General features: G+C 38.4%; 2 protein-coding genes across 2 annotated transcripts in view; one reads left to right on the plus strand and one right to left on the minus strand.

Annotated features, from left to right (window-relative positions):
• ANKRD45 (ankyrin repeat domain 45) overlaps nucleotides 1-9,603 on the plus strand; it is a 39,290-nt gene extending 29,687 nt beyond the window's left edge. Inside the window, exons 6-7 of the mRNA XM_081322688.1 lie at nucleotides 6,124-6,168; nucleotides 8,601-9,603. Of these exons, the coding sequence (XP_081178814.1) occupies nucleotides 6,124-6,158 (35 nt within the window). The 3' untranslated portion in view covers nucleotides 6,159-6,168; nucleotides 8,601-9,603. The remainder of the gene's footprint in view (nucleotides 1-6,123; nucleotides 6,169-8,600) is intronic.
• On the minus strand, nucleotides 897-16,489 carry PRDX6 (peroxiredoxin 6). Its single transcript, XM_081322689.1, has 5 exons — nucleotides 16,303-16,489; nucleotides 9,621-9,777; nucleotides 4,554-4,700; nucleotides 3,456-3,602; nucleotides 897-1,483 (listed from the first exon to the last, which is right to left on the minus strand). Exons 1-5 carry the CDS (start codon nucleotides 16,392-16,394, stop codon nucleotides 1,358-1,360), a joined length of 669 nt encoding a protein of 222 aa, XP_081178815.1. The 5' UTR covers nucleotides 16,395-16,489; the 3' UTR covers nucleotides 897-1,357.
• Nucleotides 16,490-17,504: the final 1,015 nt, after the last annotated feature.

Genomic DNA, 17,504 nt, shown 5'->3' on the forward strand with positions numbered 1-17,504 from the left:
TAATCTATTGCTTAACAAGAGCATTATTAGTTCAACGAGCCTGAGGGCACCATAGCAATTAAGTACAATGCTGTCTCATTCATCCCAACTCAACAGAAATACGGGCAGTTTTGGGATGGAGTATGAACCTGATGGCAGAACATTAAGACTAGTTTTCAGTATGAGATGGAGTGGATGTTATTAAAATAGGGTGGTTATTTATTTGTATCCCATCTTTTATTATTTTTAAATGACTCAAGGCGGCAAACATACCCAACAGACCTTCCTCTTGCTCCTGTCTCCACAACTCCTACTCTGTGAGGGGAATTGGGCTGAGAGAGAGTGATTGGCCCAAAATCACCCTGCTGGTTTTCATGGCTAAGAGTTCACTTAATCTGAAGGGTCTACTACAAATGTTTAATTATCATGTGAGAAACTTTACTGTTATATCTCTATAAATCAAAAACAAGGACTCACTGTTTAATTCTAAGGTAATGCTGTCAAATCCCATTAACATCAAAGAGGAGTGAGGGCCCACAATAATTTAATTCTGAAACTCTGCTTTTCTACAAAAGCATCACCAGGGCCCAACTGAATTAAACATTTTTCCAGAAGGATCAAAATAACCAAATCATTAGCATAGAGGTAGAATGCTCTATGCTTCTACTAGATGTGGAAGGCAAAATCTATTTTTAGAAAGAACTTGAATGATGTCCTGCAGAAATTCCATTGTATTGACATATTTAAGAATGAGTGAATGACACATATTTTAATTCATTTTCTGAACCAACTAAATAAAAGATGACATCTTTGTTAAACCTATCCCATACCTCTACCTTAATAATTCACAAAATTAACACACATTTTTCTGAATTAGGTTTTTAATTAACATAATGGATTAAAATGAAAATACCAGATTCGAGTAATGGTTTATTCAATTTATTTTGTAAACTGAATCTTAAGAACCTTCATTTCTGATAATCTCGCAAACATAAATGCAAGATGTGCCTTTTTTTTACGCATAACAGTAACTGATTCCTATTAATGAAAAAAATATTAATGCGCTGTTCATGAATCAAGTTTTTATATCACTAGAAAACAGAAAATCGATTAAAGAAAAATCTGTACTGCTTTAAAAGTGGCATATTCAATTCCAAGAAGGAGGTGAGGAAAACTGATTAAATTTGAAGGAAAGAAGCCTAAACTGATTAGCTGAAGCTGTAAGCTACCCCAGTCACTGGGTTAAAAAGACATGAATAGATGCTTTGTTTCCTTTTTGCTACAGCCTCTCCAAGTATATTTCCACACATTTAAAGCAACCAGTCCTGCAAAGTCCCAGCGATCAGCATTCTGCTCATATGATTTCATTTCACAATTGCTATGGAGAGGTATAACGGAGATAATTCTTGCCCGATGGAAGTTGCTTAGTGCAAATCCCTCCTGGAAACAGCTTTTTGGCTTCTTCATCTGATAAGCTTGGAATAACCATGACCTGGTCTCCAGGCTCACAAGGAAAGGAAAAGGGAAAAAAAAATTAGTAACAATTTTACTAATTATTCTTATTTGGACAGCCTAGAACAGGGGTCAGCAACCTGAAACAGTGAAAGAGCCACTCAGAACCGGTTCCCTCACAAAAGGAAAAACTGGGAGCCGCAAAAAATGTGTGCGCATGCGCAGAACAGGGTTTGACTGAAGAGTGGAGCCAAGGCGAGATATGCACCTACCCTGCATATTTGAATTGATTGAAATTTTTTAGTCCCACTTTTTTTTTTTTGGACTGCGCATGGCAGAGGACTGGGAGCCGCAGGAGACGGCTGAAAGAGCCGCATGCGGCTTCGGAGCCGCGGGTTGCAGACCCGTGGCCTAGAACCTTCAGTCAGTGAATCAGACTGCATACATACACTACCATCTTCCTAGACGTATATTGTTGAAGCTGGATTGTATATATTACTGCGTATATTCTACATTTCAAATGATGATAAACATTTCTACAACTGAAATGCTTAATATGCTTCATGTAGTTGACAAAATAGTTATAATGCGTAAATCTAAGACTAGGATTTCAATTTTGTACCTCCTTACATTACCTCAATCTAAAACAGGGGTCTTCAAACTTGGCCCTTTTATGACTTGTGGACTTCAACTCCCAGAATTCCTCAGCTAGTATGCCTGGCCTAGGAATTCTGGGAGTTGAAGTCCTCAAGTCATAAAAGGGCCAAGTTTGAAGACCCCTGATCTAAAACAAAAGAAACACTTCAAGGATTTGGGTGTGGCTAGTCTAGAGAAAAGAAGGACATGATAGCAGTATCCCAGTATTTGAGGGGCTGCAACAAAGAAGAAGGGGTCAAACTATTCTCCAAAGCACCAGAGGGCAAGACAAGAAACAATGGTTGGAAACTGATCAAAAAGAGAAGCAACCTTGGAATTAAGGAGAAACTTCCTTGACAGTGAGGACAATTAACCAGTGGAACAGCTTGCCTCCAGAAATCATGGGCACTCCATTACTGGAGGTTATTAAGAAGAGACTGGACAGTCACTTGTCTGAGATGGTATAGGTTCTCCTGCTTCAACAGGGGGCTGGACTAGAAGACCTCCAAGATAAAAAGTGCCTGCCAAAGAGCTCTTGCCACGAACTCCTATAAAAACAATCTATAGCTAAATAAAGGCTACTTATTTTGTCTCATATTACCTTAGGATATGTAAAATAACTCGCTGCTCTGTATATACGCACAAACAGACAACATACAGAACATTTCACACACGCACACACAAAAAACATAATTGCCCAATTGGAATATTCTTCCACAGATATTCGAAACACTTCTCATGGAATTTTCCAAACAGAAATAAAATTTACCAAGATTTCACCAAGGTTTATCATTTTAATCCTCCTCCTGCTTTTTTTAAAAAAAAAAGGCATTTTCAGGTGATGACCTTATAAGCATTACAGAACCTACATTAGGAAATCTGTATTTCAGCTTTTAAATAGGTTTCAAAAAACTAAATTATATCAATGTGGCAAACTCAGGTTACTCTAATAAATATATAAAACTATACCCAAACATTTTTATGCGCAAAAAAAATTAATGGAAGTGCTGATAAAAAACAAAGTCTTACGAGCCTAAACCAGAGTACGCTGGTAAGAAACTGAAGACAGTTTATAAGAGATTACTGCTGGAGAGCTCACCCAATGGATTATAGGGCTATCATAAATATATCTAATTTTAATATATATATATATATATCATCAGGATCAGGAACCTTTCTACTTAGGACAGTGGTAATTGTAATCTCACAACACTAAATCGTGCTCTCAGGAGATATTTCATGATAACTTCATGGAGGTCATTATCCAATCTATTTCAATATTTTTTTAGCAACTCCCACAATATATAGGAAAATCTGTTTCTTCAACAATTTTCACAGTATTTGAATAAAACTTTAGGTTAAATGGATTTATAAAAGTAAACAGCTACCTTCCAGTCAACAGGTGTAGCAACTTTCTTAGCAGCTGTTAATTTTAAGGAATCAACAACTCTTAGAATCTCATCAAAGTTTCTGCCAGTGGTTGCTGGGTAGAGTATAGAGAGTTTCAGCTTCTTATCCGGGCCAAAAATAAATACCTATAGAGCAAAGTTACCAAATTGTAAATAAAACAAATTATCGCATATACACTACTGTTCTATAAATCATCCATTTCTTGCAAATTTTCCAACTATTTAGTGTTACATTTTTCCTAAGACAGATAGCAAATGTATTGGGGGGAGGGGGGCAATGTACTTAATAAAATGTAATTCTTGGATAGGAATTTTCCCACATAGCATTTGAAGCTAAGTTCTTATCCAAAATCATTTATTCAGCATTTGTAATCCTAAACCTGGCACAATTGTGATATAATAGGTTTTCTTTTATCATTAAAATGAGAAATATTTATATTACAGCTGTTATGTACAAAAGAAATTTGAGAAATAGACAGGAACATTCCTATGCAACCATTCTTTTGAAATGGTTGATGTGTAAACTTAGGTAACTCATTAATTTCATAGTAGCCTACTCAGGTTTTGAGCGCAGAACTTAAAACACAGGGCTATCTATCTATCTATCTATCTATCTATCTATCTATCTATCTAATCTATACACACAGAAACACACACAATAAAATACAATAAAACAAAGCACAAAAGAGAAGATTGGTAAATCTCATAACTGAAAGATTAAGACAATCCACCTGTCAACATATTTCATTTTGCATTAGTCACAAATGGAGGTTGGTAACAATGACTTATTACTCTTCTTGGTTCCTGGAATCTATTTTATAGAATTGGGTTTCTAAATAATATTACAAGTTAGTCTAATTTTATTATTTAATAACCCATTCCATTCTGATTAGATATGTCAGCAATTTTATTTCTTGCAGACACACTTATTGGCTACATGGGGAGACCTGATGGACCACAGGTTTCTCATCTAAATAACAACAGATTAAATAGAAATAAGGCAATAAATGGTACATAAGCAACTGAGAAAACTGTAGCCTGCAAAAAAGCAATGTTAAAGAGACAATGGATATTTACCACACGAGCAGTCAAAGGCATTCCATCTTTGTCTATCTCATCTGGATCCAGCATGCCAAGTTGGACTGAAAGCTCCCTTTTTGCATCAGCAATTATTGGAAAAGGGAGTTTGTCAATAGGCTTGTCGCTGTTGTAAGCACTAATGTCCTGCAAGAGGAAAAATTTAATATTTTATTACAAATTTGTTCAATTACAATTAGCGCAAAGTCAATTCTGTACAAAAACGTAGTGCTATTTCATTTAGTTACAAAAAACTTTGTTTTCAGAAGCCTTCCATTATGATTAATAAAAATGATCAAAACACTCAAAACTGTTTAAGCCAGAGTAACCTAAATAAACAAAAACATAGCTTAATTTTTTAAAAAAGCAAAATGCTGCAAGGAAGCAGCCTACCTTTTGAGACATTGCATTCTGCTTATACAGATTTTGGTACTGATGGAAAAAAATGTGAAAACTCACACTCAAAACAAGGAAGCTAAGATTTGCATCTGCACATCCATTCTAGACTAGCAATTTCTTCTGTGAATTACTGGCTCTCCACAGTAGTGACTTGCTGATACAAGAAGCCAACCATTAGCTTCCATACTGAAATGGCATACACACCATGTTTCCCCAGAAATAAACCCCACCCCGAAAAATTTGTGAGGATGGGCCTAATATAAGCCATACTCTAAAAATAAGCCCTAGTTAGGACAGCACCCATTCCTCCCAGCTGGCTGCCGCAATGGGGCAGAAGGTCTCATGGCACATTGCGCCACAGCTGCCACAATGAGATGAGGCAGGTGGAGGAGGGGGTGGAGCTGCCCCACACCTGCTTTCTTCAGGCCTCCCCCAGCCAGGCCATTCCTTGCTCCCTTTCACTCCCCTCCTCAGCTGGACTGCCATGCTACCGTACGGAAGATGGGCAGGGTAGACCTGGTCCCCCTCTGCCATTTCGAAGCCGGGGGGGGTGACGGCAAAAGATGCTGCTGCTGCTGTGCGCCACTGGAGGGGCTTTCTTCACACTCCAACCCACAGATCACCTACCTGGTGGCAGCCACTACCTCCTCCCCACAAATGGCCTGGCTGGGGGAGGCCTGAAGTAGGTATGGGGCACATGGGGCAGCTCCATCCCCTCCCCCACCTCCCTTGTGGCGGCAGCAGCACAATGTGCCGCATGGCCTCCTGCCATGAGCGGCCGCAGAAGTGGGCCAGCAGCCATGCAGGCTCCTGCTGGATGGGGCAGTTGGTGCCGCCACTGTAAGGCGAAGTAGGTGTCACAGAAAATATAAGATACTGCCCGAAAGTAAGACCTAATGCCTCTCTTGGGAGGCAAAAATAATATAGAACCGGGTCTTACTTTCAGGGAAACATGGTAGTTCCTTGCACAAAATGTAAAGCAGAGAAGTGGAAAATTTAAGGCCCTAGAGCCACAATTCTAGTTAGTCAACTAGGTAGTGATGACATACTGCCAGCAGAAGGAAGATTAAAAACCAGAGAAAAAAATAAGTTAAGAGGTATTTTCCATCAGTCTGGAGACAATGCTGGCATATTTTATAATTAATCTAGATATATTTTATGGTTAATACAGGTGGACAAGACTCTGTTGTCAGCAAAAAAATGTGAATGATTTTTGGTAAGTGAAATTTTGATCTATATATAGGTTATAGAGCACGTCCAACAGCTGGCCAAATTAAAAAATAAATAAATGAATAAAAGACAATTGGGAAATCCCTGGACTAGACTGGGAAATAAAAAATACTTCCCGGAAGAAGGTAATGACAATTTCTGTACTATTATTGGTAGTCCTCAACTTACAATTTTAACAGTTTGCCTATTGCAATCAGAAGTTGTAATGGCCATAAAGTGGCTCATCACCTGACCTAATTTTAGGACCATTTTTTACAGTGGTCATTAAGTAAATCACAATGGTTAAGTGCATCTGCAGTCGTTAAGCATTTTTCAATTTCAGCAAAAAGTTGTAAATTGTGGTCAGATGACCACAGGGTGCTAGAAATGGCCGAGACTTTGGGCTGGATGCCAAGTGTCCAAAATGTGGTTATGTGATCATATGGGGAGGGGCTGGCCATCAGAACTGGGTTGTAAGCAGGGCTTTTTTTCTCATAGAATGCTCAGAACGGAGTTCCGGCACCTTTTTTGGATGGAACCTTGTAGGGTAGGCAAGGAAGGTTGTATGACATGTGTGAGTTCCGGCACCTTTTTCTTTTACAAAAAAAGCACTGGTTGTAAGTATCTTTGAGGAGGTCCATTGTAACTATGAAAAGTGGCTAAGTGACTGGTTTCAAGGAATACCAGTACATGGGGTGCCTATAATCGGTAGGAACCAAGCTCAGTCCAAGAAGTTACTTTGCATATGCTTCCATCAGTGCTTCTCAAATGTCCCATTATCTACAGGGCCAGGTTTATTCCAGAGGCTGGCCACAATATGAAGAATGAAATGTTATTTTAATTGACTTCTAAATGCAAGTGTACTAAGATGTGTGCACAAAGTAATTCATATAAAAAAGGTAGAGTAGGGAGTAGCACATATGACAATATAAGCATACCTTTATGTGCTTTTTGGAAGGGAAACAACCAAAACCAGTTATTATGGACAATGCTACTGAACATTTTTGCTTTTTCTCATTTAATAATTTGTCTAACTTTATGAATAGATGTTAAGATAAAATCTTTCCTGATTTCATTTATTTAAATAACACCAGCTGTTTGAATACTGCTTTTTATATATAAGATTTTAAACTGAAAGTCCAGTTAATTTACATGTATAATTTATTGATCTGCAAGTACAGCTTTATAAACTCAAATTTTCATGCTAGCATTTTGTGCATATGAAACAATGATTTTTTTTTATAAATTTTAGCATTTTAAAAAAGCCTATATAATTAAGTTAATTATAATTATAATTAATTATAATTAATAATTAAGTTTCTCCAGTCAATGCAGGTAATATCTTGAAATTTCTTTGAAGAGTCAACCTACCCATTTACCCAATATGTTTGTATTAAAAAAAGACAAGCATAATTTATTTTCTATTTTTAGAAATCAGGGTCGACTTTTTATTTTAGTAGGTTTTATACACTGTTTTCAAGCAGTGCATAGGCAATGTTTGCTAGTGCTCTCTAGAAAAGGAATTGTTTTTCAACTATCTGGAAAAGCAGCTGAACAATAATTTTAAAAAATTTGTAAACAGCAGCAGCATAACAGTAGCGTCACCTAATGTTACTAAATAATATTTTCAAAAGATCTAATAAACTTTTTACACTGCTGCTCTTTGGTTATTTGTTATTATGTTGTATATACAAAATTAGTTATTTTTGTAGAAGCACTTATTTCCATTTTTAAAGAAAGATGACAGTAAGTAGGTGATTATATAACTTGTGTTACAAATACTCAGGGAATAATGGTGTAATAAAATATGCATAATGAAACACATTCTTAGGCTGAATTTGTTCTACGTACACTTCAAGCTTAGAGTTCAGAAAGTATTAAAAAATGAACCTCTGCATGAAATGTTTAGCAGATATTAGTACTGGCAAAAATACAACTTCATGACAAGTAAGCTATGTGTTTACATTCTAAAGACCCTGTCCTTTGCATATGTTTTCAACACAAGCTATCCTGTCATGGTGATACTACAAATGATTTAGCACATTTAAATAGCACATGTGATAGTTTTGCTATGCATTTTTTTTTCATTTGCTGGTATAGTCATATCTAAGCTAACTTTTTTTATCTGTCATGTATTAGAGCACCAGAAAGGGTAATTATAAATTCCTCATAAAGTTTATTTTGCCACTTTTCTTACCGCCTGCAAAATATAAGTCAGTATGAGTGAGTGCAGCAAATGGTGAGGCAAGAACCAGCATTTTCAGGTTGGACTCAACCCTTTTATATAAAGACTAGCTACCAGTAGGTTTCTCCCAATCTTTGAGGTGAGAAGAGAAAACCTTGGAATTTAAACCCTAATATAAACTTTTCTGTAGTGCTCAATGTTTTTATATTCTGCAATAGGCAATTTTTTTTAAATGGCTTGTATCTTGTCTGTAGGAAATCAACTCCTCAAGCATGTGTGACTGCAAACTCCTCCTGTAATCTAGTTCCTGAACACTGACTTCAAAGCCAGGATTTATTGTTGTACCTGTTGTGAAAATTGACATGTTAGATGTGAATATATCAGCATGAAATTAAACCCACTATTCTGTAAAGAGAATAACTACCAAAACAGTCTTAATGCTTTTTATTAAAAAACCAAAATATTTACTGATATCCGCAAATTACTGTCTTTACTGTTTTTGTCTTTCTCTTACAACTGAAAAAACTGCTTTATTGATAAGTATGCTTAAACCAGTGAAGCCAGCCATAATGTGTTCACGTCTGAACTATGATAAAAATTACAAGGATGATAGAAATTGTAGAACATTATATTTAAAGGAAATATAATCCTGAATTTTGGAGCCTGCAACCTCAGCAACAGTTCTGTACATGGGACAGAACAGTGAAATCTATAGGGATGCCTATGAATATTTCACTACAGATAATTTTCTAGCATTCATTCTTATTGTGGTATATATATTAAATAATAATCTTGAAACCATGGTTTCTGAAATTAGCTTGCTTCAATTACCCAAAATTTAACCAGAGTTAAAATTTTATTTGTAAAGATTATGATGAATGTAAAACTAATGTTGTAGTTTTCAATCTCTTCAAAATAGAACTACAGAAGAGCATCAGGATGGAGGCTCAAGGCCAAATGTAAGGATTATCAATCTGTGGTCCTCAAGCTCTTTTTCTGTACATTTAAAAGCCTTCTCTAAATGCACTGTCACAACTTGGCACGAGGTTGTCAAATTTACTAGTGTATATTCTTACTACATTGAGACGGGAAACAATATTCTAAAATAGCCTTACCTTTTCTTTTAAAAAGAAAATCTGAAAATCACTGCACAGCCTACATACATGATTAATCCCATCCATTTCAGCAATCCCTCAAAACATTAAATGCAGACTATCAAAATGCTTTCCAATTCTTATCCCACATTTCTTATCGTTGTTTTCCCCCCACAATACCTTGCACCAAGCGAGATGGTCACTGACGTCATCAATAGAGAGGGCTATTAACTTAACATTACGCTTGGCAAATTCTGGTGCTAGTTTTGCTGCTCGACCAAGTTCTGTGGTACATACTGGAGTAAAGTCCCTTGGATGAGAAAAAAGGATGCCCCATCTGAAAGAAAAAGAATTACATGGCAGATAGCATTGAAGCCTAGTAAGTCAGAGCAGATTTAAAATATTTCAAAGTTTGTTTTCAACTGTGGTCTGTCTAGCTGAGAGGACTTGACACTAAATAGCATCTAGAAAGTTTATAGCTTGGAATATGACAAGTGGACTACAATTCCCAGAATTCTTCAGCCAGCGTGCCTGGCTGAGGAATTCTGGGAGTTGAAGTCCACAAGTCATAAAAGGGCCATGTTTGAAGACCCCTGATTTAAATGATTCTCCTTAATTTTACTCCTTTCCCCCTTTTTTCTGATTTTTCAGCTTTACACTCAGCCATTTCCAACATAATTCACCAGATCACGTTGAATTTAAATTCCATATCTTGAACAAAGCCCAATCCTTTGTTTGCTAGGGATTATGGAATCTAAAATCAAATTTATCTAGAGGACACATAGTTGGAAGAGGCTAGGCCAGCCCACAGAAGAATTCTGGAGAGCTAGAAAGTTTGTTATGTAATCTTAATAATTTTAGCATATCTTTTTTCCTCATGTACCAGCAGAATTATCTTTGTTCTTTCCACTAACGTTGTACTGGCCCCATTATGTAACATCCAGAATTTCATTTAGTTTTCATCCCTCAGTCATGAATACCTTCTCAACTGAAGCATTGCCCAGTGCCAAAGAGATTATTAACTTGGCATGCCTTCATACTGTTGCTCCATTGAAAGGTAATGCTGCCTCCCACCTCTTCAAACTGGTCTGCCTGCATTCCAAGGTCTTTTGGTGGAAACACACGTGTACAATATTCCCAGACATTTTTCACAATAGTACAATATTCCCAAAATCCTTTGTGCAAGATCCAGTTTTTGTTTGGCAATGCAAGAACAATGTTTAAGTGCAGCCAGTTTCCATAAAAGTGGAAATTTGCAGAATTACACATATGCTACAGTTACAAACTAACTGTTCCCTTTTTGTTACTTTTTAGAAATTAAGCATAATGGAATCAAAGATGTTCATGAAATAATCTTTTCTTCTAGTAGCTATGGGGTTATTTGAAACAAAATGTGGAAAATTGTACACATTGTTATATAATCCAAATTAGAAAAATATATTTCAAGTTTAAGAAGTCTTAATTTATGTCTACAATTTCTGCCTTGGTAATTTTTGGCTTACTCTGATGTGTGAACCTACCTCAAGAGAAAAATAGATTTATAAAATTATATGGGTTAGTAAATGGTTTAGCAAATAGTCCAAATGAAGAAGACCTGATTATGGCTTATTCAGATGCATGAACTCACTTTAAAGTTACACAAAGGTCACTCATATTATCAAGGATTTAATAATAATAATAATAATAAACCTTTATTGTCAAAGTACATGTGTACATTGAGATTAGCTGAGCCTCCCCCCCCCCGTGCTCTCTTCCCCCCAACACACAGTGACAACAAACCCTCCATCCTACCACACCATGTGAACCAACTACACCACACACCGGCCTCCCAAGTCATTTGTTAAACTACCAAGAGTAACTGTTAAAAAGGCAGTGGTAATATTTCCATTCTGTATATTTTTCATCATTTTGAGATTACTTTGTCTTGTTACAAATATTTATGGCTGTGTGGGTGACAAAATCTGCTGTAATACTACAAATGTTGCAGATAGTACTACTGTAATTTGCAGGCTCAAGCAGAAAAGTACGTAGCAATGCTAGGACAAATTTGGAAACCCTTAATAGATCACTGTTGAAATAATAATGATAATGATAATGATAATGATAATGATAATAATAATAATAATAATAATAATAATAATAATAATAATAATAATAATAATATAAAGTTGGAAGGGACCTTGGAGGTCCAACCCCCTGCTCAGGCAGGAAACCCTATACCATTTTGGACAAATAGCTGTCCAGTCTCTTCTTAAAAACTTGCAGTGTTGGAGCATTCACCGCTTCTGGAGGCAGGTTGTTCCACTGGTTAATTGTTCTAACTGTCAGGAAGTTTCTCCTTAGTTCTAGGTTGCTTCTCTCCTTTATTAGTTTCCATCCATTGCTTCTTGTCCTGCCCTCAGGTGCTTTGGAGAATAGCTTGACTCCCTCTTCTTTGTGGCAGCCTCTGAGATATTGGAACACTGCTATCATGTCACCCCTTGCCCTTCTCTTCGTTAAACTAGACATACCTAATTCCAGCAACCGTTCCTTATATGTTTTAGCCTCCAGTCCCCTAATCATCTTTGTTGCTCTTTCTAGAGTCTCAACATCTTTTTTACATCGTGGTGACCAAAACTGGATGCAGTATTCCAAGTGTGGCCTTACCAAGGCATTGTAAAGTGGTATTAACACTTCACGTGATCTTGATTCTATCCCTCTGTTAATGCAGCCTAGCACTGTGTTGGCTTTTTTGGCAGCTGCAGCACACTGCTGGCTCATATTTAAGTGACTGTCCACTAGGACACTGTAAAACAACTGCTGACACACTTGTTTTAATACTATCATCAAACTTATGATAATCAGATGAAGATGTAAATTACATTCACATACAGAATTTATGTCAGCCAACATAGGAAGCCTTTTATTTATCTTGCAATCATATCATGTTCTATCCTGTACCCCTGGCCTATTGCAAAGATTCATTTTGTATTCTAGTTTTTTTCCAATTTGGCATCTACCATATATATCAAACTTCAACTTCTGAAACACTCATCCACCATATCCTTAGGTTGGCTAAGAACTATGGGTGCTGAATGCCTAGTACTCGGGAAGATGCCAAATTGGACTCTAGTCAAGCAGCTGCTACAGGGGAAAAAAACCTTATTGAGCAACAGGAATCTACCCTATGCTCTTTTGTCAGTACCTCTGAGAATGAAATAACTTGTCTCAGAGTACCAATTTAATAGTTAACCCAAGGGATTATATTACTGATTTAAAGAAAACAGTTTTACTTTCTAACTATGATGAACACACGTTTGTATTTTATGTATTTCCAGAGTAATCACCTTATTTCCAGAGTAATCGCCTTATTAGAGAAGCATATAGTTTTTAAAAATCTAATTATAAAACTATTCCAAAATCTATCTTTATATATTTCTTAGCCTAATGATTAATACAATCTTAAGAAAGACTTCCAAGTTTTCAATAATCAAAAGAATATACCCATACGAATGTATGGATCTAAGTTAGAATGTTCTAACACTATTGTAACACTACTGCACAAATGAAAAAAACAATTCCAGTCCCTTATCCTTACAGGCTTGCTATTGGCCCAAATAGAGTCATTTCAACAAATTCATTATGGTATGCCTTTAATATAGGGAAACTGATCAATTTGAATTTTGCTTATTACCATATGTACCAGCATTTCTTTTAAACCATCCTCTAAGCAAACAAATTAGAAGTCATCAACTGCAGTTTCCTGTTTTTCTCAAACCATGGTTAGCAGCTTTGAAAAAATCCATACATCAAAATTATAACCAGTTTTATGGGCCAGGAAAAACAAGAAATAGTGATTACAATGTTTATTTGATAGGACTGTGTGTGCCATATAACCAAAGTTATAACCAAATCCCAAATGGTCATCAGATTACATAGTAAACTTAAAACGTTCAATACCTCAGCTAGGAAGTGAGAAGCAGAATTAACCTTTTGGGTTAATCTGAAGGACAACAGCACAGGTGTTTTCACAAATGGGCATGAAATTAAAGGACCTTCATTTTCTTTAAAGCATTTACATCTTTTCCTGGGATGCATGGATAAATCCAAAGAAAACATAGTCTACTTTAAAATTGTTATAGTAATTATGTTCTCCTCTCCTTTTTGAAATTGAATCTGAAGGACTGCAGAAGCCTAATGTACATGTAACACTACTCTCAAGTGGATAATGTAAGCATCTAACGAAGTAGATTGCAATCAATTAAAACTTAATACATTCATTCTCATACAGTAAAAGAAACTGTAATTTAGACCTAATTGGGACCGACAAAATCAACATACTTAGTAATGATTCCCCAATGTAATTAAAGTATTCTTAGTTTTCTACACAGATTTCAAAGAAAAACTGCTTGTCTCTAACCACAACAGAAATAGACAATACCACAATCCTTCCTGGTCTCATGGGATTTTTTTTAAAAAAATCTTTTAGTTAAAAAGAGGGAAGCCGACAAAGCCTCTCCTAACATCATCTTTATTTACAAAAATAGGGCTCTGAGAGTTTTGATAGAGAATAAAAAATAAGGCAGGTGTTTGCTCAGTGCTTTCCTGAAAAATCTATCAATTCACTCAAGAAAAAAGAAAAAAAATTAAGATAGGGCAGCAGACAACACTTGGTAGACCAGGAAGTGGCTGTGAATAATCTTAGTAGTCTGCCTTCTAATAAATGGATGTTCTGCAACTGGCCTCATTTACCATGGTAACTACTAAATGAAGAGGCATTCCCTCCCTACAGCAACCTTTATGTAAAGAGGATCTTCAACTTTCTCAAAATTCCAAATGTGTCTCCAATAATTCAAAGAGATTGACTACTTTGGATCAACAGTTATTGTGATATTATACAGTACATCCTAAATGTGAATAGCACACAGCATGTACAGTGGCGGCTATTAGAAAGATAGAAGAATAAAGGTTAAATTAAGAAACTCTGAAGATCTCCAACCTAAGCACACTGTACCCGCTTACCAAAAGCGCAGCATAGGAAAACTTTGCCAAGGATTATCTAATCCACCATTCAGTTCATTTTTGTGGACAAAGCCCTTTAGAAAATTCAAAAGGATGTGAACAATATCATTTCTCAGCATTTATTCTCAGTAACTTGCTCAAAGGTTTCTGAGAATTTAGAACTAGTTGACGCGGTGGCTCAGTGGGTTAGGACGCTGAGCTTGTCGATCAGATGGTTGGCAGTTTGGCGGGTCGAATCCCGAGTGCCGCGTAACAGAGTGAGCGTGTTACTCGTCCCAGCTTCTGCCAACCTAGCAGTTCGAAAGCACGTAAAAAATGCAAGTAGAAAAATAGGGACCACTACGGTGGGAAGGTAACAGCGTTCTGTGCGCCTCTGGCGTCTAGTCATGCCGGCCACATGACCACGGAGATGTCCTCGGACAAGCGCTGGCTCTTCAGCTTTGAAACGGAGATGAGCACCGGCCCCTAGAGTCGGAAACAACTAGCACGCATGTGCGGGGGAACCTTTACCTGACATATTAACTCTGTTGAAAGCCACATTTTGTGACAATAACTACAACCTATGCAATGCATGGATGATTTTTTTCTTTTCTTTTTCTGCCCACCAATTTCAATGGGACTCCGTATTACAGCCTTAAGGAAGTAAGAATTAAATAGTGTCCACTTCTTTCACTTTGTAGATATTTCAATAACCCAATTTATCCCTTCATTGTTGGAACTTACATTCCACCTTTCCTGGTAGGTAGGTTATAAGCTAAGTTCAAAGAAGACGGATCATTAAAGGCACAACAATCCATTACGTTTAAAACATGTTTTTTTCCCCCCCTGGAGGACATCTTGCAACTATTAAGGATGGCATGAAAGATAATCAACCGGCACCCTCCACCTTTATTGGCCGTTACCCTCTCTTGTTCCTTCCCATGCAGAATTGGGCAACTCTGGGCGCTACGGAGCCTCAAGTAACACTCCCAAGGATAGCGCTTATTAGCCGAACTTCCCGGGCTTGTAGTTTGGCAACTGCTGGAGAATTATTTTATTTTCTTTTTTTATTTTAATTCCATTTATATCCCGCCCTTCTCCGAAGACTCAGGGCGGCTTACAAGCTTAGCAGTAGCCTTCATTCTATGTATAAACCAGATTGCTTATTTTTAAAGCAAATGTTTGGCCAAAGAAGAAGAGGGATCAGAGTCAAAAGTTTTTATTACTTTCGCCTTTTCCCGTCGTTGGAGGTAATTAGCTAAGGAGAGATATTCCCCGCCCTTCCAACCCCAAGACAAATTAAGCCGCGGCTTCCACGAGGAATGCCGCAGCCCTTTCCATCGCTCCAGCGCCGGTTTTCCGCCTGCGGTTGCGGCTCTCCGCCAACTCTCCCACCGAGGAAAGGAGCAAAGAGCTCTGTGTGGCAAAGCGGTCCCCTCAAGCGAGGACCACCGAACGGAGCAGGGCTTCCCAACCGGGGGTGCGAGACGATATTCCGGGGGGGGGGGTGTGCGCGCGTGCGTGTGAGTGTGTAAACCTGGGTTTTCAAAATTAGAACGTGTGCGCGTAATTCACTGCTGCTGTTTCGAACTTTTTGTAAAGGGGTGCGAGGAGATAATCGGAAGCCTTCTAGGGGTGCGGGGTACAGAAAAGGTTGGGAGCCGCTGGAATAGAGTAAGCCAAGGGTCTTCAAACTTGGCCCTTTTATGACTTCTGGACTTCAACTCCCAGAATTCCTCAGCCAGCCACGCTGGCTGAGGAATTCTGGGAGCTGAAGTCCAGAAGTCATAAAAGGGCCAAGTTTGAAGACCCCTGGAGTAAGCCCCACTAAGCGCCGCCTTCACCACCACCACCCCCGACCGCGGTCGCCTCTCCTACTCACGAGTCTCCCAGAAATTCGTGGAAGCGGATGGGACCGTGCGTAGTGTCAGCCTGGAAATTAGGCGCCTCGTCTCCTAGCAGCAGGCCCGGCATGGTCCTAAACTGTTTCTGCAAGGACGGGGAAAGCTACTCAGCGGCCTCCGAACACCCGAAAGGCAGGGTGGAAGGAGTGAAGTAATAGCCCGACGCATAGAGCCTAGCGAGGGGGGGGGGCGGGGCTTAAGGGGCGGAGCTGCTGGAATCTTCCGCGGTTAGGGTTATTTACTGGGGTAGGCAACCTTGGGTCTCTCATGACTCGTGGACTTCAACTCCCAGAATTCCTGAGTCAGCATGGCTCAAGCACGGAAACCTCAGCATGGAAACCTTTCCCCTGATTTATTTATTTAGCGTATGGCTGGTCACGCACAGAATTAAAAGCACTTCATATTTACAAGTTAGAACAGTTAAAACAATTTTTTTAAAAAAGAAGCAATTATAAAACCTAAGAGGAGAACAGAAATGACATTTCAGAGTTTAATGTCGAGTTTGGAGATCCAGTCAGTAGCTGCCGTTGTTCCGCAGAAGAAGTCCTTAAAATCTCCTGGGTATCTTCTATTAGTGCAGGGGTAGGCAACCTTGGCTCTTTCATGACTCGTGGACTTCAACTCCCAGAATTCCTAAGCCAGCTATGCTGAGGGGAAAGGGAGAGGTTTCCAAGCTGAGCCATGTTGGCTCAGGAATTCTGGGAGTTGAAGTCCACGAGTCATGAAAGAGCCAAGGTTGCCTACCCCTGTATTAGTGCATTCCCTCACTATATGAGCATGGCTGGCTCAGGAATTCTGGGAGTTGAAGTCCACGAGTCATAAAAGAGCCAAGGTTGCCTACCCCTGTATTAGTGCATTCCCTCACTATATGAGCATGGCTGGCTCAGGAATTCTGGGAGTTGAAGTCCACGAGTCATTAAAAGAGCCAAGGTTGCCTACTCCCGCTCTAGCAGAACGGCGCTCTTAATAGTAGGTGCGGAGGAAGGGAAGTTTACGGCTACGGTTGAATACGTTTTCCGATTCTCCGAAGCGAGTCATCTTATGTTGCACAACGGCGCTTCTTTGGCAATATTCATATAATTGCAAGCAGAATTGGGGAGAAAGGCTTAAAAGGTCAGGCAATCAGGAAGAGCAAGTAATGGGGAGGGGAGGGGGTGTTTGCAGAAACAATCGACGCCGC

This window comes from Vipera berus (assembly GCF_964194415.1).
Source record: "Vipera berus genome assembly, chromosome: 3".
NCBI lineage: Eukaryota > Metazoa > Chordata > Lepidosauria > Squamata > Viperidae > Vipera > Vipera berus.

Excerpts from the sequence above, each read along its gene's own strand:
- PRDX6 (XM_081322689.1), bottom strand. The coding sequence starts at position 16,394 with ATGCCGGGCCTGCTGCTAGGAGACGAGGCGCCTAATTTCCAGGCTGAC. Across the intron at positions 3,603-4,553 it reads TGCCTTTGACTGCTCGTGTG|GTATTTATTTTTGGCCCGGA; the intron begins GTAAATATCCAT and ends TTTGCTCTATAG. Across the intron at positions 1,484-3,455 it reads CTACACCTGTTGACTGGAAG|CCTGGAGACCAGGTCATGGT; the intron begins GTAGCTGTTTAC and ends TTTCCTTGTGAG.